Source organism: Barbus barbus (assembly GCF_936440315.1).
Source record: "Barbus barbus genome assembly, chromosome: 50".
Lineage (NCBI taxonomy): Eukaryota > Metazoa > Chordata > Actinopteri > Cypriniformes > Cyprinidae > Barbus > Barbus barbus.
In genome coordinates, this window is record NC_136728.1 from 15,702,767 (window position 1) to 15,723,085 (window position 20,319).

The 20,319-nt window shown below is 36.7% G+C and overlaps 4 protein-coding genes across 9 annotated transcripts; 2 read left to right on the forward strand and 2 right to left on the reverse strand.

The window, feature by feature from the left end:
• Window positions 1–33: 33 nt before the first annotated feature.
• On the reverse strand, window positions 34–2,417 carry LOC306868520 (C-signal-like). The gene is made up of 6 exons (XM_079414728.1): window positions 2,211–2,417; window positions 2,066–2,117; window positions 916–1,103; window positions 662–817; window positions 468–578; window positions 34–394 (listed from the first exon to the last, which is right to left on the reverse strand). Exons 1-6 carry the CDS (start codon window positions 2,355–2,357, stop codon window positions 281–283), a joined length of 768 nt encoding a protein of 255 aa, XP_079270854.1. The 5' UTR covers window positions 2,358–2,417; the 3' UTR covers window positions 34–280.
• Window positions 2,113–9,835, forward strand: tesmin (testis expressed metallothionein like protein). 5 transcript variants are annotated; one of them, XR_013784107.1, is made up of 15 exons: window positions 2,191–2,430; window positions 3,133–3,502; window positions 3,638–3,736; window positions 3,819–3,893; window positions 4,278–4,455; window positions 4,880–4,989; window positions 5,465–5,535; window positions 5,667–5,726; window positions 5,901–6,003; window positions 6,103–6,240; window positions 6,316–6,434; window positions 9,125–9,199; window positions 9,285–9,339; window positions 9,518–9,595; window positions 9,679–9,835. XR_013784107.1 is itself a non-coding variant. In XM_079414724.1 (12 exons), exons 2-12 carry the CDS (start codon window positions 3,152–3,154, stop codon window positions 7,892–7,894), a joined length of 1,500 nt encoding a protein of 499 aa, XP_079270850.1. In that variant the 5' UTR covers window positions 2,113–2,430; window positions 3,133–3,151; the 3' UTR covers window positions 7,895–8,006. The 5 variants fall into 5 exon arrangements, 2 of the variants coding, with proteins under 2 accessions (XP_079270850.1, XP_079270851.1); XR_013784108.1 differs by having other exon boundaries at window positions 2,259–2,733; window positions 9,679–9,829; XR_013784109.1 differs by having other exon boundaries at window positions 2,428–2,485; window positions 9,679–9,829.
• LOC306868519 (26S proteasome non-ATPase regulatory subunit 13-like) lies at window positions 8,897–20,283 on the reverse strand. Of its 2 annotated transcripts, XM_079414727.1 has the most exons (15): window positions 19,899–20,283; window positions 19,271–19,349; window positions 19,160–19,194; window positions 18,432–18,487; window positions 18,284–18,327; window positions 18,120–18,206; window positions 17,745–17,916; window positions 17,507–17,586; window positions 17,202–17,327; window positions 17,033–17,095; window positions 16,811–16,891; window positions 16,291–16,407; window positions 16,036–16,147; window positions 15,785–15,817; window positions 8,897–8,943 (listed from the first exon to the last, which is right to left on the reverse strand). In XM_079414727.1, the coding sequence occupies exons 1-13, from the start codon at window positions 19,997–19,999 to the stop codon at window positions 16,052–16,054; spliced, it is 1,137 nt and encodes a 378-aa protein (XP_079270853.1). In that variant the 5' UTR covers window positions 20,000–20,283; the 3' UTR covers window positions 8,897–8,943; window positions 15,785–15,817; window positions 16,036–16,051. The 2 variants fall into 2 exon arrangements, with proteins under 2 accessions (XP_079270853.1, XP_079270852.1); XM_079414726.1 differs by lacking the exons at window positions 8,897–8,943; window positions 15,785–15,817 and having other exon boundaries at window positions 15,938–16,147.
• Window positions 14,053–15,168, forward strand: cox8b (cytochrome c oxidase subunit 8B). Its single transcript, XM_079414730.1, has 2 exons — window positions 14,053–14,291; window positions 14,932–15,168. The coding sequence occupies exons 1-2, from the start codon at window positions 14,181–14,183 to the stop codon at window positions 15,037–15,039; spliced, it is 219 nt and encodes a 72-aa protein (XP_079270856.1). The 5' UTR covers window positions 14,053–14,180; the 3' UTR covers window positions 15,040–15,168.
• Window positions 20,284–20,319: the final 36 nt, after the last annotated feature.

Consider the following 20,319-nt stretch of genomic DNA (forward strand, 5'->3'; position numbering starts at 1 on the left):
TAAAACTCATAAATGGCATTCGAATCACCTTACTGTCTGTCTTATTATTTTTTATTTTATATTCATAGAAAAGGCAATAACCATGACAAACTATAAACACACCCCTGTAACCTTTCATAAAAATGTAATTCTCCAAAGACCTAAGGTTACTTCACTATTTTACTTCTTGGTCAGTACATACAGTTGGAAACATGAATAATTAATACGGCAGGCTGTTTCTCTGTTCATAGCTTCTCAGCGGTAATCTGGCACTCGGACAGTGTGACACACAATATGGAGATCACCAGGGTAAGCTCTTCCCAGTGTAGTCCACATATCCACCATGGTGCTTCTCCGTTAATTCAGAGATGACAGATAGCACTGATGATATGCTCTCTTCTGGGCTCAAAGGTGCCTTCAAACGCAACAAAATGGGTTAAAACAAAGCCATTTTTATTAAGACAATTGAAAAACACATTTAGACTCACCATTGGTCCGCCCATATCAGTGCGCACCCAACCAGGGTGAAGGGCGACGCATAAGATCTTCTCAGCTTCCAGATCGACAGCCAAACACCTTGTAACCATATTCAAGGCGCTCTAGAATATGTCAAAAATCAAAGTGAAGTACTTTGGATGGAATTCATAATTTTTCCCACAAAGCAACTAAACAGGTGTTTTACCTTAGATGCCCTGTATGCGTAACTCTTGAAGCTCGCACCCTCGCCCCAGTTGAGCTGCACAGAACCCAGGAGGGACGACACATTGATCACCGCGGCTCTCTGGAATCCCATGTCACTGCCTTCAGCTGCCGCCCTTCTCAACAACGGCAGGAAAGCCTGAAAAAGGATCATTCAAATGAAGAAACACTTAAAATAAAATACTGTTAATAAAGATTATAGTCGCCTTTGGATGGTAATAAATCCAGTGATATTACCTTGGTCACAAAAAGAGGAGCCACTGTGTTACTCTCATAGGTTTTCATCATGGCATCTCGAGTGACCGTGTCCAGTTCAGACGCTATATTAATCGCCGCATTATTAATTAAGCAGTTCAAACCATCTGCGCCCACGATGGACTCCACTGACTGCGCTGCTGCATCCACACTGCTGTCACTGGTCACATCTGAAATAATAAAGACAGACTGATTTGTGAATCCATTTGATCCAGTTCATTAAAAAGAAGCGACTCAAAAGACCAATTTGTTTTCAAATCAAACATCTCAATGGCTTATTTATATACACAGAAGAGACAAATAACTAATGAAATATTATACGGACGAGCATAACTAAAAAACAACTTTCTGTTACTTATGCAGGACCAGTGTTGTGATTGTTAACTAAAACTATTAAAAATTGTTTTAAGCCATTTAAATAATGCTTGGAATTAACCAACTATATGGAAAGTGACATAAATGAGTTCAGATTTAAACTTGTACTTAATAAATAAATAACTACAAACTAAGATGCACATAAAATGACTAAAACTGAACAATATAAAAATGTATAAAATGCTCACATAAAAAGTGAATATATACTATAATAGTCTATAAATAATACAAAAATAACACTGTTCACTACTTGAAAAAAACCCTGATTTCCAGAATCGTTCATTTATTTATTTTTCTATAATTATTCCTATATTTCCTATAATATATTTAGTTTATCACGGAATATATAGAGCTTTTTTTGTGGAAATAAAACAGTATGTGTCTCGATGTCAATGAGAATCACCTTTCTTTGTCTTTTGTCTCTACCTACTGGACATACATAAGAATTGCTCTTCACTAATATTTTATTTCAATGTGAATTATGTATTATTGTGGAGGTTAGGTGATATTTAAAATACATTATTGTTTTAATGATTAAATAATAATGCATATTTTACTATTTATTTTTATGAATGTATAATTTAAATATATATAAATAAAGTGTTTTAAAATTCAAACGGATAAAGAAAATAGTCAGTGAACTAAACACAAACAGAATTCTATACACGGATCGTCTCGATGATGATGATGCAGAAGTGGAATTTTTTATTTTAATAATTCACTTTTACTTTGTTAGTCACGTGACAATGTAACTCACCTAGAGGCAAAACATGAACGTTCGAATGCGATTTGGCGAGTTCTTGCAGTTCCTGACAATGACAGCAAACCATAATCACCAGTTAAGCCACTTGTCCAGATATGTTTATGGTGCACAGATGCTATGGTGCACTGTGATGGCCTACCTTTGCAGCGGCTGGATTGCGCGCGGTTGCTATGATCTTTTGAGGTCTGTTCGGCGAATCGAGCAGGTGTCGGACCATTTCCAGTCCGAGACCTCTGTTTGCTCCAGTGATGAGCACCGAGTGACACTTTGAGAAGTTAATCTTCATCTTCAAGACGTGGGGAGCAGTCCAAGCGCGCTCTCTTATAGTATTTCACAACTTAAGTGCAGCTGGAGGCGGGGTTAGTTTCATAAGCGTCCAAACATTAGCTAATGCATGAAAAATGAGAGGGGAAGGTGACGTTGCAAAATTTTCTTATTTTGTAATAGCTGTGTGAAAATGCGTCGTCAAATCATCTTGTTTATTTACAAAAATAAAACATAATTATGTGAAATACAGTCAGATGCGCGCGAGCTGTTAAATTCGCGCTTTACTAATTTACAGTATCTGAAACATCGAAAAACATATCCTAAACTCTTATACAGTTTCAGATAAGTTAATTAGTCTAAGTGGTCAAAATACCCATTTCGCACTTAGTTATCTGGTAAGTATATCATAATGATCTGATATTTTACTAATATCTTGAGGTGGACGAATGATTAGCTAAATCGCTAGCAAAACCAGTTCACCTCAAAGTTAGCAAACTAAACATCTTATTTAAATATTTGGTTATCTATTTATATTTTGTATTACATACATTTCTGATAGCTTTTTAGCTCAACACAATATAAATATATTAAGAATTGAATAGTTGAATACTGAAGAGTATAACTAACGTTAGAAATATGTATATTCACGCTACGTAGTCTTTTTAATAATGATAATAGTAATAATAATTGAAATGAAATAGAAATCTTAAAATTAAAGATTTATAAGCACGACACTTTATTTTTATACAGCATCTGTATATTAACATTGTTTTCTTATATGCCTGTGATTCCAGCGCCATCTAGAGTAGGAGAATGAATGAGATGGAGGACCAAGAGTACAGCTACAATAGAGACTTATCTGAAGGGTCTCTTGTTCCTTTACACCACACCCATGAAAGTCCTAGAATAGCAAATCTCATCAGTCATGGGACTCATTCAGTCCCGGGATACTCCAGGATGGAAGAATCCCTGCAGGAGGACGACTACACCACTTACAGGATTCTTCCACAGCTAACATGTGATCCTTTGCCTCCAGTGGCCCACTTCAGCTCAGCGTCCTATCCTGAATACTTACTGGCTCAGTCTAGCCATTATCAGCATGTACTAGGCCAACCGTACAGCTCCTGGCCATCCCAGGAGGCTTTTCATTATGGCATGTCATCAGTGAGTGTGAACAAATTTGAAGTATTTTCTATGTGAAATCTGAAATTATGAGTCAGAACTGAAAACATAAAGGAAACATGTTATGTCTTTAACTCATTTAATAAGTAAAACGTTGCTGAATTCTTTCTCTCATAGGGAGAGATCTGTCGAGCTGTCACCAGTATCAGCTCTGATGGTGCAGATGTTTACAGTCTGGAGGGTTATTCTACACATCAAGGATTCAGACATCATGATGTAATATCTGAAGATGTTTGTGTCATATATGTGAAGCTTGGTTCAAAGGGACTTAATGGATTCTTTGTATATTTTTTTTCAGAGAAATCAGCTTCATGCTCGTCTTGTGTCACCTCATGAGCAGAAGCTTCCAGATGAGACGTCCAGTATTTGTCAGGTATTATCTCTCTCAAATGCCCTATATATATATATATATATATTATTGACACAAACAAACACACAACATAATTCTTATTATTCTCTCAAAAAAGAAACAAAAAATGGTCAAAAAATCAGTCACGGTTTAAACATCTAGTAGTATAATAAAATATTTGTCATTTATATGTGGTTTTCAAAAGACAATTAATGGACGAAAGATCCTTGATTTTTCCAAACAATAAAAGTAAAAATAACCTGTTTTTAAAATCATTATATTCGCATTTTCATTGGATGCCACTAGTCAGAAATTAGTCAAGAGTGTCAGGGGCTGATTGCGCCAGATTTTAGATGAAAAAACAATTAAGCCATTTCAAAATTGATGAAATAGGCCATCTTCTCTAAGATGTTACAGCCAGTGCAGGTTGTGTGTGATGTGACCGGAGGAGGGCAGGTCGTTGTGCTGAACCATTGCGGTCCTGATCAGATTCCTCACTCTCTGTTGACGGATCTCAACACAGTGTCTCTGCCAAAGCCATCTGAGCAGAGCTGCCCTACTGAGGACCACTCACTCACTGGAAAAGGTGAAACGATTATACTTGAACAATTACAAAATGTAGACTTTTGAATTCATTTAATGCATTTTGTATTCATGCATTTTTCATCATTTATTTTTTTTGGTCCCTGAGGTCTAAGTGTATTGCTCATTGAGTTTTTTTTGGTGCCAAAACCATGATAATTTAGTGTTTCGCTGCCATTTTCCATGCTTTCCATGCTCCTTAGAGTTGAACAGGCCTTATTTTGTTGCTGTGCCTTTCAGTCTTCTATATAAATAATCCTTTTTGCATGTAAAATGAAATGCATTTACTGCTGTTAAAAATACAACTCAAGCATTTTTGAAGCTAATGGAAATTATCAGCGTATTATTACTTTAATAAACATATTATGATATCTACTATGAGGTTAGTAGTTGAATGTACTGTTGAAGTATTTGAATGTCCTGTCCAGCATCAGATACCAGACATTCGGAGAAGATTGCGTCCACTGGACTGCCTCAGACCCACAAGACATCTGCAGGTGTCACGTTCAACCTCACACCAGGACCTTATGCTTCACAGGTAGTTTTGCTGGGAAACTGCATCAGTCAGTTTGAAACATGGAGTAAATGGTTAGCATGTATCATATAGCAGAAAAATATATATAGGCCTATACTTACATAATCAGTAAATCTCATGAGGATATGTTTGCCATACATTGCCTCCCCCTCCCAAAAGAAACTGCTTAAAAACACTTTTAACACAATTAAGATTTTTGAATTGTGACATTACTTTCATTGTGCAAAATGATCCATTAAAAGGTATTACCTCAAGCGTGTGATGGAAATGTTACGCCCCTTACCATGTTGTGATGCTGTGTTGACATCTTGACTTGACTTGACTTATACATGCACAAACAGCTTGTAACACTCCAAAGACAAAGGAAAACATGAAATCACATCATATGACCCCTTTAAAATGTTGTGGAAGGACCTGAAGTTAAAATTAATTTTTTAAATAGTAAATTACATTTTTACCCTTTTTTTTTTTTTTTTAGCTTCATCAGGCGCTTTGCCCTACTCAGATTGTAGAACTGGAAGAGGAAGGACAGACCAAGGGACGTAGACGGTACGAGTGTCATTACTATGAAACCTCATGGCTTTCACATTCATTCTTGATGACTGACCTGTAATTTTTGTAAAAAAAAATAAAAAATAAAAAAAGTTTAAATTATGGTATAACTATTCTTTGTTTATTAGTGTGAAGTGGGAAAAATCTAAGCGACCCTGCAACTGCACAAAATCTCAGTGTCTGAAACTGTAGGTATTTTCATGTTTTTTTGTTTGCCTTCAGATGTAACCTCTACTGAGTCATGGTTGCATTGCCCAGCAAATTTATTTGCTTTGGTCATGATGACTGATGCTTCTGTACAAAAATAACTGCTATGTCCCAACCATGAAAAATCAGCTCTTACCAAATAATTTCTTTGGCAGTTATTGTGAATGTTTTGCGAACGGAGATGTCTGCAACAACTGCAAATGCTTAAACTGCTACAATAATACTGAACATAACTTGGAGAGATCTCAGGCTATAAAGGTCAACCACATGACAGACACCATTTAAAATAAACCAACATAAATGGTCTCTTTGACTAGATGCCACTGATAAACTTCTTATATTCTACACTTTCTTTAGGCCTGTCTGGACAGGAATCCAGGGGCTTTTCGGCCTAAGATTGGCAGTAGGAAACAGGGGAATGTGAAGGGATGTCACACAAAAGGCTGCAACTGCAAGCGTTCAGGTTGCCTGAAGAACTACTGCGAGTGTTATGAGGTAAGCTGACCTGTAAGTAGTATATTTTTAATAGTGTATTTATTTGGAGCCACTCTACACTGCAATTCCACACAGGCGAAAATCATGTGCACGTCCAGCTGTAAGTGTGTGGGCTGTCGAAACTATGAGGAAAGTCCTTCGAAGAAGAGCTCTGAGTGGGACAGGCCTGACTCCAGCATCTACTACCCGAGCAGGTACATGTAATACCATTGTAATACTAATCATGTAAAAACAAAATAAAATGATGTTTCCAGTTTTTTTTCATTTAATCTCTTCAAAATTAAAATCAAAACACTAGGAACTGTTGGCTTGTCTTGTCAAAAACTTGCAAATTATATACATACAGTCATGGTCAGAATTATTGGCACCCTTGGTAAATATGATTAAAGAAGGCTGTGAAAATTCATCTGCATTTTTAATCCTTTTGATCTTTTATTTAAAAAATTCACAAAAATCTATCCTTTCATTGGATAATGAGAATTTAAAATGGGGGGAAATATTAGTAAATAAATGTTTTTCTCTAAAACACATTGGCCACAATTAAAGGCACCCCCTTTATTCAATACTTTTTGAAACCTCAATTGGCCAGTTTAACAGCTCTAAATTTTCTCCTATAATGCCTGATGAAGTTAGAGAACACCTCACAAGAGATCAGAGACCATTCCTTCATCCAGAATCTCTCCAGACCCTTTAGATTCCCAGCTCCATGTTGGTGCTTCTTTTCAGTTCACCTCACTCATTTTCTATAGGGTTCAGGTCAGAGGACTAGAATGGCCATAGCAGAAGCTTGGTTTTGTGCCCAGTTACCCATTTTTGTGTTGTGTTTGAGGTTTGTGTTTGGATTATTGTCCGGTTGGAAGATCCAAACATGGCCCATTATAAAATTTCTAATAGAATCAGTCAGAGTCAGTCTACTGACACACTACAGCAAAAGATAGACATAACTGACTTAAAACCATTTTTTAGCTGGTGAAAATACTCTGTTCTAATCATTTTGGCCAACACTGTATATCAAAAATACAGTATTATATATACACCTCACTTCCGCTATATTGTGTAACAATGTGGTCTTTTAGTAGGAGTTTCCCTCCCACTTCCTCTGTGTGACACCGCAAGCACATATGCAATTAGAGTCACTCACAGCAATAAGTGGAACTATCAGCTATGTCATATCGATTATATTTTAAGAGTAAAAATATGGGCCCAAGACTTTCAAGGTTGATCCTTTGTAGATCATGTGAATCAAAAGGCCTTCAGTGTCACTTCAAGACTGATTGGACATGGATTTCTATGAACTGTTAGCCCACATTTATGGCAACACTGTAAACTAGCTCAACGTGATTGAGGTTACAGGCTACTGTTTGTGTCGTGCTTTGTTGGTTGTTTTTCAAATGGTAGTAAATGAGAGCAGTAGGGTTTTGTTATTCCTTTGGTCACTGAGGGTGTCTCTGTTGATAGGAGTCCTCTGGCGTGCATCACGCCCGGTGTAGTGGAAGCCACATGCGGCTGTCTCCTCGCCCAGGCTGAAGAGGCAGAGAAGGAAGGGTACACTTTGGCTCACGCTGAGAGAATGATTTTGGAGGAGTTTGGCCAGTGCCTGACGCAGATTGTCCGATCAATATTCAAATCCACCAGCATGCAATTCAATGAGTAGCAGGGGAACAAATGCTCAGTGTTACGATTGATCCAGATGTGCTTTGGTTACCAACAAGTGTTTGTTTTCATTTACCTCAACATTAAGAGATGCTATAAAAATTAATATCCTCATGACTTGAATAGCACATTTTATTTATTTATTTATCCTTTATTTTATTTTCATTCCCACCACTTCACATCTGTAGGATTTTATTCATATTTAAATATATTATCAAAAAATTATATAAATTATTTTTTTGTTATTTAAATTATTCCAACCACGTTTTTATTGGCAGTATGTTGATATTATTATATATTATATTGTATTTATAGCCCAAAAAAGCTTTTAATCAATTTGAACAGGAGCAATGTTTACATTTTTTTTTCTGCATTACCTGTTGCTTATTCTGGAATATTTGATCCTGTTTGGAAATTGATCTCGGTTCTTGCATTACAAATTTAGCATGGCATTATCATTTTGCCATTTGCAGTTGTTTTTCTGTAGCTGTCTCTGTGTTTATGCATCAGTAACTTTTTTTTCTGTGTCAGTATTTATTTATTTAAATATAAATGGTATGTTACTTAAAAATGATTAAAATATTTATTACTATTATTTATAATTTGTTTTCCCATTCATTCTCACCACATCACATCTAAATGGTTTTAATCGAACAATTTATTCATATTTATGTATTTTAATATTAATATAATTTATATTACCTTATTTATATGAATATATATTATATATATATATATATATATCTCAATTGAATGACATCCTGCTCAAATCCCAGTTCAGTTAAAATTTGACCACTATTCATGCAGGCAACTCAGTTCAAGCCGTTTTGGATTCAAGGTTGAGACACTCTTAGGAAAAACCTGTGTTTTTCTCATGTGTAGAATTTTAGAGACACAACTGTAGGGTAAACCTCACCGTATCGATTTTCATTATGGCAGATGCTCTTGACGTCAGGCTTTTGTGCAGGTTAATGTAGAGAGCGTTCCCATGATAGGACACGGTGCAAGCAAGTGATGTCTCTCGCAGGGGGTTGTATCGAACCTTGGGTCCTGTTGTTAAAGAAGGACATAAATAGAGGAGTAGAGAACTGGACCGTTCAGATTTGTTTAGATCTTCTGATCAAAAACCGTTCTTGATCCGACAAAAATGGTAAATATTCATATACCTATTTTCATGTGCATACATTAGTATAGAATAACACATCATTTTTCATCTATTTTCTTTTCATAGATTTCAAGAATGTGGATTTTATGGACGTGCACAGTGATATTTTTACTGGTCAGAGAGTGTCATTGCATTCAAAAGGTATGTTTTTGGAGCGTTAAATACTTTTTATTATGATTACGTATGCTGTTTCTTTGGCTTATTTACTGTTTATGTCTTTTAATAGACCACGTTATCTAAGAACTGGGGACCACAGTCAATGCTTTACCTAAAGGGAAAACGTGAGTGTTGTCTGGCCTCCCTAATACTCTTTAAGTAATCAAATCGATTGCCTGTTAATGCTGATCCTGAGTGTTTGTTTTAGCTGATACGCTTCCATTTGAATCTGTGATATGACTAGAAGTGTCCAGATTTTGATTGCTTGCCGTATTTGTATTGAATTTCCCTTTCTCCCCCCAGATGGACGACGGTTTGTTCCTGACATTGATGATATTATTTCAAGTTCAGGGTTGAAAAGCTGGTACGCAGTTCTCAAAGGTGTGGATCAATCATTTTTAATATGTGAAATGGGTGCGGATGCTATAGATAAATGAAGTAATCTTGACTGCTGTGTTTTTCAGGGTTTCAGAAACTGAAGTCGCTGAATGCAAGAAAGCAATCAGGATTGTTCACAATGCAGAACTTTGTTATCCGCTAACTTTTTGTTTGCTGGGTCTGTACAGTGTGCCATATTTTGTAATGTTTAAGATTCAAAATAAATCTATTTATGTCAAACGTGGGATATTTTTTTTTATTTGACTGTTTAGATAGGGCTTTATATCTTTTAGGATTGATGGTATATGTTCTGACAGTGGTGTTAGTCATGTATTTATAAATAAAAGGTTGACGTGTTAAGATAACATTCACACTGAAGCTGACTCACATGCCTAGTTGTTTGCATCCACATTTGTTTCAGTGGCTTTTTACTTTTAGTTGCACTTTTCTTAATAAACTGAAATCATTGTACGTGCATACAGACATAAATCCATACAACCCAGCTGAGGTACTTTAGATGACCTTAAATATACCTCTGAATCGCAGCCAAAGTCCAACAGCTGCAAAAGGAGAAGTCAGATCATGTGAGACGTGTTGCCTGCTCAGAGAGCAATGGCTCCTTGCACTGCCCTCAAATGCACTTCAGTGTATTCAATAAAAACACTATGGGAGATATTCTCTCACAATATGAGTTCTGGTTAACAGTGTAGATTAATTTATAAGCTCTGCAAAGCAAGTAAGCTCATATTTCTCGGTCTCTGTCGTCATGCCTTTAGCCAGTTTCACTTTTTCAGGTTCACGTAAACTTTGAGGCAAGCCATTTTGAATATGTTTGTGTTGTAATTTAAGTATTTGTATGAATGGACTTTCAGATATGTGCTCTGGTAAAGCTCAGGCACTTTAACATTATTGCTTGATTGTTTACACAGTGTCAGGAAAATTAACTTAAGGGATGCAAATAAATGGTTGTGATTACAAACTAATGCATCAAATCATCACAAAATTCATTAAATCCATTACTAATATTTGCTCATGTTTGTACTGTTTTCCCACTAAATATGATGTCAATTCCTAGATGATAAAAGATTGACATTTTTTGAATCAAAATTCACACCTGCACTAATTACGATGTTTATCATCTTTAAAAGTGAGTAGGCTATAATATTTTTTCCAATATTTTAAAACACTACTGTATTTTTTTAAGTATCTTATGCTCACCTACACTCTAAAAAGTGATAAGTTGACTTAACTTAAAAAAAATTGAGGAAACCCCTTGCCTTAAAATTATCAAGTAAATAATAATTTTTAAAAATAAGTTAAGTGAACCTGACAATTCACTTAACTTAATTTTTTTAATTATTATTTACTTGATAATTTTAAGGCAAGGGGGCTTCCTCAATTTTTTTTAAGTTAAGTCAACTTATCACTTTTTAAAGTGATAAGGAAACCCGTTGCCTTAAAATAATTAAGTAAATAAGGCAACAGGTTTCCTAAATTTTTTTTAAGATAAGTCAACTTATCACATTTTACAGTGTATGCTTCATTTAATTGATTGACCTGTAACTACTACATTTAATTGACACTAAAAATAGTAATGCTGTGAAATATTGCTATTTAATATAATTTATTCCCTTGATGGCAAATCTGAATTTTCAAGCTGAAAGGCTGCTTTCTCTGTACAGACTGGGATTTCTTATTTGATGAGACAGGCAGTGATAGTGCAGCGGAATCGATCACAGATTACATTTCTTTCTGTGTCGACTTTATTATCCCCCAGAAAACTCTTAAGCGATATCCAAATAATAAACCGTATATTACTGAAGGTATCCAGGAATGTATGAGGAGGATGAGAGCTGCCTTTATATCTGGCGACTTGGCAGGTGTTCGTGATGCTCAATAGGACCTCAATTTCCAAATGAGAGAGGCCCGGTTTTGGTTTAAGGAGCGGGCAGAACAGGACTTGTCTACATCTAAAACAAAGAAATTGTGGAGCTCAGACAGATGACCAATATGGACACAAAAAGGAAGCCACTGTCTGCCCTAAACAAAACTGCTAGGGCCAATGAACTGAACAATTTCTATTTGCACTTTGATAATGACAATGTTAAGGAATGTATGGCAGTTTTAGAGAATGTAATTTGTGATATGAACACGGACAGAATTTTAATTGAACCACATGCTGTTACTAAGGTCTTTAAAACTATACACACTAACAAAGCCACAGGCCCAGATAATATGGCCAGGTTTGTGTTAAGAACCTTTGCTGAGGAGTTGTCACCTGCCTGGCATAAATTATTTCAGTTCTCTTTAGATACTCATACTGTGCCGGTACTGTGGAAAAAATCTGTTATCATCCCGGTACCCAAAAAGGGGAGTCCTCAGGAGGATTACAGACATTCAAACATATTTAAAACATTTGAGAGGCTTATGTTAGAAAAGTTACATACAGATGTGGAGACATTGCTTGATAAATATCAGTTTGCTTACACAAAACATCGAAGCACAAGTGATGCCATTGCAACAATAATGCATCTCATTTTGAAGCATCTTGAATGTCCGACTGCATATGGCAGACAACTTTTTATTGACTTCAGTTCAGCATTTAACTTAATACAGCTACACATTCTCCTCAGAAAGCTAGCCCAGACAAAGGTAAATCCTTTTTTAATTAAGTGGTATCATTCTTTTCTGTATGACAGGCCACAGCAAGTGAGGTTTAATTCTGCTTTATCTGACATAGCAGTATGTAGCACTGGTGTCCCTCAGGGGTGTGTATCTTCACCATTTTTATTTACATTCTAGTGTGGAGCCAAATCAATACATAGTGAAGTTTTCTGATGATACCGTTTTACCTAGTCTGCTTACAAAAAACTCCAATTTGAACACCCATCGTGCAGCGGTAGAAAACCTTGTGGCCTGATGTGATGCACATAAAGTGTAGATTAACATAAGACTGGAAATTTTGGTGGACCATGGTTCAGTAGGTGATCATGGCCCTGTGGCCATTTATGGCCATGAGATCGAGCAGGTGAGTTCATTTAAATATCTTGGAGTTCACATTGATAGCGATTTGGGCTGGTGCACACAGGTGACAAGTATCTGTACCAGAGTTCACCAGCGCCTTTTGTTTTTTGTGTGCAGACTTAGATTATTTGGCATTTGTAAACATATGTACATTTTTGACAGACCAGCGAATCGATCTTTAGGTATGACATGACTAGATGGTTTGGTAGTTTAACAGTTAAATCTAAAACACAGATCTCCAGCTTAGTTAGGACAGCGGATACAATTTTATCCACAGGAGCTGTTTGAGCAGGCCATATGCAGACAAGCAAGTTTATCTGACAAAACATACGTGTTTTACCCTGAATATAGGCTGATGAATTCAGGGAGGAGGTTTAGGGTCCCATTGTGCAGGTACAATAGGTATAAATATTATTTTATACTTGTGTCAGTTCAATTTTTAAATGAACAAAAGAGAATGTATCTAGAGAGGGGGTGGGGGGATTGGTGGAGGTGGATTAGGGTGGGAGTGTTATCTGCATAAACTCACCTGGTTAAATTGTAAGGTATTTTGAGTATTTTTTTATATAGGCTATGTTTAATATGTCCTTTATGTTTGTTATGTTTTATGTTGTGCAGCACACCCTTTGTCCAAGCCAGATTACTCCCACGGGAGACTAATAAAGTTAACCTAACCTAAAACCGCAATGTAGGCCTATATGATGGGGACATTTGCTTGTTTGTTATATATCAATAGCTCTATCTTCTGGTACATTACTGGTGAGGCAGAGGGAACTCTAAATGTTAACGCTTCCACTTTCAACAGTAGGCCTACATATTTATATAGTCTAAGTAGGCTATAGTTTGAAATGCAGCCATTTAATGAGAACAAGAAAATCGATTGTACGTTCACCCACTAAATAAAGTTTAGTATACAATACAAATAAACACTGAAATGTAACAAAATAACGTAGCCTAAACAAAATGGGAATAAAAAATAATTGGAAACACTTTAAGGTGTCCTTGTTACATGTAGTAGGCCTACTTACTATTATAATAACAATACATTATTAATAATTACATGCGAGCAACCCAAGCCAAACCCTAACCATATAGTAAGTACATGTAATTAATATTACTCAGTACTTAAATGTGTAATTACACTGTAACAAGGGCACAAAATAAAGTGTACCAAATAAATAAAAAAAGGTATACATAGGCCGCATTTCGTGCCTCTTGAATTTTGTGGTTCAGTCATTCCGTTTCAAAGACTTGTACAGAAGCCTATAAATTAAGACGTCTTGCTGGTTGCAGGGACAAAAAAACGCTCTCCGTCTTGGTGCGTCTGCACGCAAACACAATCGGATAGCCAATTAAATAGAGCGAGCTTATCACACGCGCAGCGGATTGGCAAACACACACATTTTTTATTTTTCCCTCACCCTGACCTTAAAAAGTACTTGGCAGGTGTACAAGAAATTGCAGCTCTGACTTTCCCTTTAGGCGCATTTCCAGACCACTCGAGCCGCGCGCGACAGGAGCATTTACTTCTGCGTTTGGAGATAACTTATCCAAAAACAGGACGATGTCAGGCTTGAACCGCTCGTTCAATCTACTGAGGGGTGTGATGAGATCTCAAATCATCCCTAAAGCTAATATTTCAAGCAAACCAGCCAAACATGTGCTGTCCGCTGGGGTGAGTATGAGCTGACTTCACTTGCTGCGCACTTTGATCAGACTCACGGTGCGCGCGAGAGTGTGGCGGCCTGTGAAATACATTTAAAACGTTTTAAGTATGACATTAATAACTGTATATGAATAATATCTGACCCAGTATAATTAAAAGTGAGACTGGACAAATTCCGATAACGCCATTGATCGTATATGTGCGCTCACGTAGTACAAATGACGCAAGTCTGTTTTCTGTCATATCAACATTTTCGTAGCCATAAAACTAAGAAATTAATATTAGAGACTTTAAATAATGTGTTTAAAATGCTTCGTGCCCTTATACGTTTCTGGAAAACAGCCAATTTTATGACCTTCTCGGACAAATAAAGTCGTGCTGTTTGCGCTTCACTCGATGGTCATGCTGCTGGTTTATGATATCCTAGACCAGCTAATATGACCTCAGATAGTGTTTTCTTTTCCATCAGAAAACAGCTTAGACCAGCTTTAAACCAGATACTATGTCCCAAAACACTACATTTTGCCCAAATAAAAATCGCAATATATGCATGGGAAAATAGCTTGGCTAGTCTCATTACTAAAAAAAAAGTCTATACTAATATAGATAAGACGAGCATCTGATGACGGTCTCTGCGTTCTCAATGCAGGAGCAAATCTTTGTAATGGGGACCATGTTCCTGACCATCCTGGGCCCCTCTGGATGGGTCCTGGCACACTTGGAGGACTACAAGAAACGTCCTGGTGGAGCTGAATAAGAAGCGCCTGTCTTTGAGCATTCCTCCTTACGAAGACTATTTAACCTTGTTAAGAATGTTTTAATAAATGAATGTACTTGAGCACCTCAACTGGTGGCACTGGTCTGTATTGAATAAAATACTTTCTATTTCTAATACTTTCTACATGCAACGTGCTTTACAGTTGCTGGTACACGACCACAAGTCAACATAACTGAAACTAAAAAGCTTTTTCAATATCATAAATGTAAATTGCACTTGTTGCAAAACTAAGCAGCCAAACTATTGCAAAGAGGACACTAATTCACATGCAGTTCTTATAGTGTCCATTTTCCTGTAAGCAAGAAACATCTTTTTCCATAGTGAGATTAACCATTTAAAGTCCAGTTAACCAGTTATATGCATACTAAATGTTATGGAATCCTCCATTCGGCAGAAGGTAAAGCATCTGGTCTATTCTCAGTAGTGTATGATGATTTTGCACTGTTTTTTTTTACAGCACTGCTCCATTGTTTCAGTGCAGGATGTGGGAGTAACTATTTCAAATTAGATTTTGGAGTTCAGTGAGGTCACGTTCCCAAATGTTATGAAGCAAACTACTGTAGTTTTAGGGTTTCATTTTAACAGTGCTGAATGAACAGACCTATTCGTGACAAATTGTGATTTTGGTTCAGATGAGTTGAGAAAAAAAAAACCCTTTCAACGATCCAACTCAAAATGTTAAAGGGATAGTTCATCCAAAACATAATATTTGTCATTTACTTACCTTCATGTTGTTCCAAACCTGTGCGATTTTCTTCTGCGGAACACAAAATAAGATATTTTAAGGAACATCTTTAGCCCAGGGGCGTAGAATGTTTATTTTTTGGGTGAACTATCCCTTTACATTTTGTATTGCATATAAAAACCAAACGAATGATTGTGAAAACAAGCTGCTTTAATGACAATAACGATACTGACACGTATCGCATACAGAACCGAGAATGCAATGTAAGGGAACATTTGAATGGGACAGACAGCATGAAGGACATTTCTAAGTGAGGATGTCCTGAGCCTGGTGTTCCACCAACATGGCCATGTTCTTAACATCCCCACACCAGAGGTCCAGACGATCCTTCATGCCCTTAATCTGTGGAGATGGGAAAAAACAACAACTTTGTGTTGGCCATAGAAAAAGTTTTTGTATATATGTGTGTGTGTATATATATATATATATATATATATATATATATATATATATATCTGTGTGTGTCTTCATTGGTTTGGACGTACCTGCTGCACGTCCAGTACTCTGGGCTGAACCCAGGTCATGTGAACTTTCTTTTCCACCTCATCAATGCTTCCCTTGATCAGATCGACAGACAGAGCCTTCATCACCAACAGCTCCACCTGAGGGAAAGGATGAGGATTAAACAATCTCCCAGACACAGATTAAGCCTGGTCCTGGATTAAATACACTTCTATATTTACTAAAAACACTTTGTTATTACTAGCTTTAACCTGTGTCTACTTGAAGAGTGAACATCTTAGCCAGTAAGAGTAAGCTATACCTCTAAACATGAGAAAACTAATTTAAGAAAACCATTAAAAAAAAAAAAAGCAAAAAAATATTTTAATTTATTTAATGCTGTCTATTCGTATATTAATAAATAAAAACTATTAAAACTACAATATAAATATAATTTATTAGTAAACTATTTAATGCTGCCTATGCATAAATTAATAAAACATTTGGTTTACATTATACTTTTTTCTTACTATTTTTTTCTGATTCAAAAGATAAAAAACAAACCTCATTCACTTGGATTTTTGCACACTGTGCAATTTCCTGGAACGTCAGCTGCCTGTGATTGGCTGGCCGTGTGAAAGTCATCTATGAAGACAATCAATCATTAACTGTTTTAGCTTTGTTACTGAATGACTCTTCCTGTGCAACTTAATTAGCAAATAATGATATACTTAAAAAAATACCGATATATAGGCTTATTACATTCTTAATCAATAGCATTTATACCTCCATGACACAGAGTAATTGGATCTTCTGCATGAGTTTGGCCTCTTGAGATGCGAGATCAGGCTTCGATGAGAGAACAACAAAAAATTCATGCAGGTTCACATAATAACAATATTGACAAATTTGAAAAACACTTGATGACCTTTTATTTGTACATTTAATAACTCACCTGTTGACCCCATGCGGTCTTCAGGGCTTGGAATTTCTCCACGTTGCCAGCATTAAATGCAAAGAGTGTGTCTATCAGCCACTGTTTATCTGTGTTCCTCAGTGACTCCAGGACCGGGTGCATCAGCTGTAAACAGGACAAGCTATTAATGCACATAAACCAATCAAGACAAGCAGTTGCCAATGAAGGAGACACATAACAGAGAAATTAACTTCAAAATCAAAACTGAAAATATATAAATAAAAGCACATTCGAAATATTAACATATGCTATTACAGTAAATAACAGGTACGACAGGCACTTACCAGTTCTCCGAAGTTGTACACTCCCTCTCCAAGCAGGCCGGCCAGGCCTAATGTGAAAGCTCTTTCTTGTTGCTCTGCTTCTGTTATGAGATAAAGTGAGCATTAAACCACAATCCCAACTGCATTAGCATCTTGTCATATTTTCACCTTGATTTTTCAAATTGATTTCTGTAGGGCGACCACTAGAGGACGCCAAGTATCTTGTGAAAAGTAAACATCCAGCAGTCAGAGTATTTACCTGGCAAGTCTTTTGCTTCCACACATCCCAAGTACCGCAGGGCATCCCTGTAGTACATAGCGTGGTTCCCAATGATGCGGTAATATTTGCTCGACAGATCGTAAAAACGCCCGTGCACTGACGTCACACCAGGGAGATTGTTCATTATCTCTTCCACTTCCTCTATTAATTTCTGCAAATTTGTTATACATAAGACTACATGAATAATGGTCTCAAATAGAATTGGTACAATCACAAATGTCGGCAACATTTCGTCGGCAAATTCCAGATAATGTCGAATCCTATTAAAACGACTGGATTTGATTCAGTACAATTCACTAAGAAATGGTAAATGTGACCGCAACATAAGAACAGAAAAATATGCAAATAAATGACCTTTGTCGCGGGGAGGTCACTGATGTCGAGCTTGAGGCTGCCAATGGAGGTTTTGCAGAGGATGACGGCCTCATCACTGGCTTTGACCTGATTGAGTAAAAGGACAATGATTTCAACACCGTCACTCATATTTTGAATTCAATCACAGGAGAACAACTTGCTACCTTCTCCTTTGTTTTCTCAAGAAAGGTGATGGCTGTATTTGGATCTGTAAAACAAAGATGTTATTAATATTACAACAGAGTAGTATTTTTTGTTCACTCTCTACAGGCTTTGAATCATTGAACACTAAAAGGAAACACAAAACTGTACCTGGCATTTGCTTTGCAACATGAAGGATGATTTCTACTAAGGACAATGGGTTGATTCTGTCCAGAAAAAAACAGAATTTGTTTCCATTAAACTGCATGTTTTCCAGAAGCACAAGAGCATCACAATGGCCACGTACACACTGTAGCTAACAAGTTGGTAATGACGTATTTAAACGCACAGAGTTATCTCTTTTCTGTATGTACAGCGTAAGAAAGTACAGGGAACAAAGTATGTTTCAACTTAGTGTTGCCAGATCGTGTAAATAAGAACAACCCAACTTTAATTCAAATGCTGTATTTCGGAAATAAGCCAGACAAACAAAATATCACAACCTGCCAACTTTAATAACGCCATAAACTAGATTGCTTTAGGGGATTGCAAAGACGCTCAATAAGCATCCCTTATAATAAGTGGACATGGCAACACTTCGAAAGTGCACTTCTTCCAAACAGGTCAAAGTATTACTTTGGTCAAAAATAGCAGATACCAAGTATGCGAGATGCAACAACGTTGCTATGGTTACCATGCTGTCAATTATAGCAATTTTGAGAGCGAGTTCTCTTCCATACAAAATGATTTTGTTAGAGAAATCACTCACGTATTTAAATGCGGCTGTCACTCCTGAAATTTTACAATGTGTACATGGCCAATGAATGGAGGTGCTAAAATCATGGTTTATTATTAAGTTATCAGATGCATGAGTAAATCTCATCAGAATTGCCTCTTACCTGTGTTCAAAATCACAGAGAAAGTTTTCATAGAGCTGTGGAAAGCAAATAAAGACTTTTAAAATGATTCACATGACATTTTAAGTATAAGAAGCAATTCTGATCTGATACCTGAATGAGACCGTCCCCTTTGGAGAAATAAGGGTCCTCCACAAAGACTGTCAACTTCAGAGTCAACTGATGCCACAATCTGTCAAAAGAGAGAGACATTTAATAAATACAACAAATGTGAATTGATCTGTTTTTCTTACTATCTATTCAACTATATAACTACCTACCCGTCCATTTGTTTACCTTATTTCCTATCTATCTATCTATCTATCTATCTATGGCTAATGTTTTAAGATAGTCAAGCAATTTTCCTTTTCATTTTTTATAAGTAAATAAAGCATGATTCAAAGCAGTGTATTACATTAGTAAACTGTTAACAACTTTCAAACCTGCCTTATTTCAAATGAAACAACAACAACAACACATAACGTTACTAAGTTAGATAACTTACCTCACTTCAGCAATGACTTGCTATCCACATAAACACGCTAGAGCTCATTTTACAATAACTGCAGCAGCAAAAATAAAACCAATACGCAAATAAATGGCCAACGGTGTCTTTAAACCCTTTCCGTGTAGATAAAGTACATTATATCCGATGGTATAATTATTATAAGTCGCCTTTAGCTTAGCATGCTAAATGACTCAGCTAGCCCACACTCACACACTGAACACACAACATTCATACTTTCTGTTGTGCAGATCCTCCATGGAGTGCCACTCCGAGGCCATCTCAGGCGTCGGACTCTTGCTCTGCTGTTGTTTGAGGTACCCGATGACATCTTTCATCTTAAATGTAGATGTTTGACTGTTAGAGGAGAAAAATTAAGCTCTCGATCTACACAAATAAACTGAACGGACGCTGAGCAGAACAGCGCGCTACCGCCACACAGCGGAGTGGAGGCAGGGCCAAGTCCCAGAAAAACAGCGGCAGTCCGGCACAAAGCGGACTCAAAACCCGGTCAAAAGGAACATAACCTCTCTTGATATTTTCTGATCTCAGTCAAGAACATTATTAAGCCCCCCTCTCCTCCACACACACATTTCTCGTTAACTTTGCCTCTCTTCACATTACCTCTTGTTTTGTCAACACACAAGCAGAATCAATG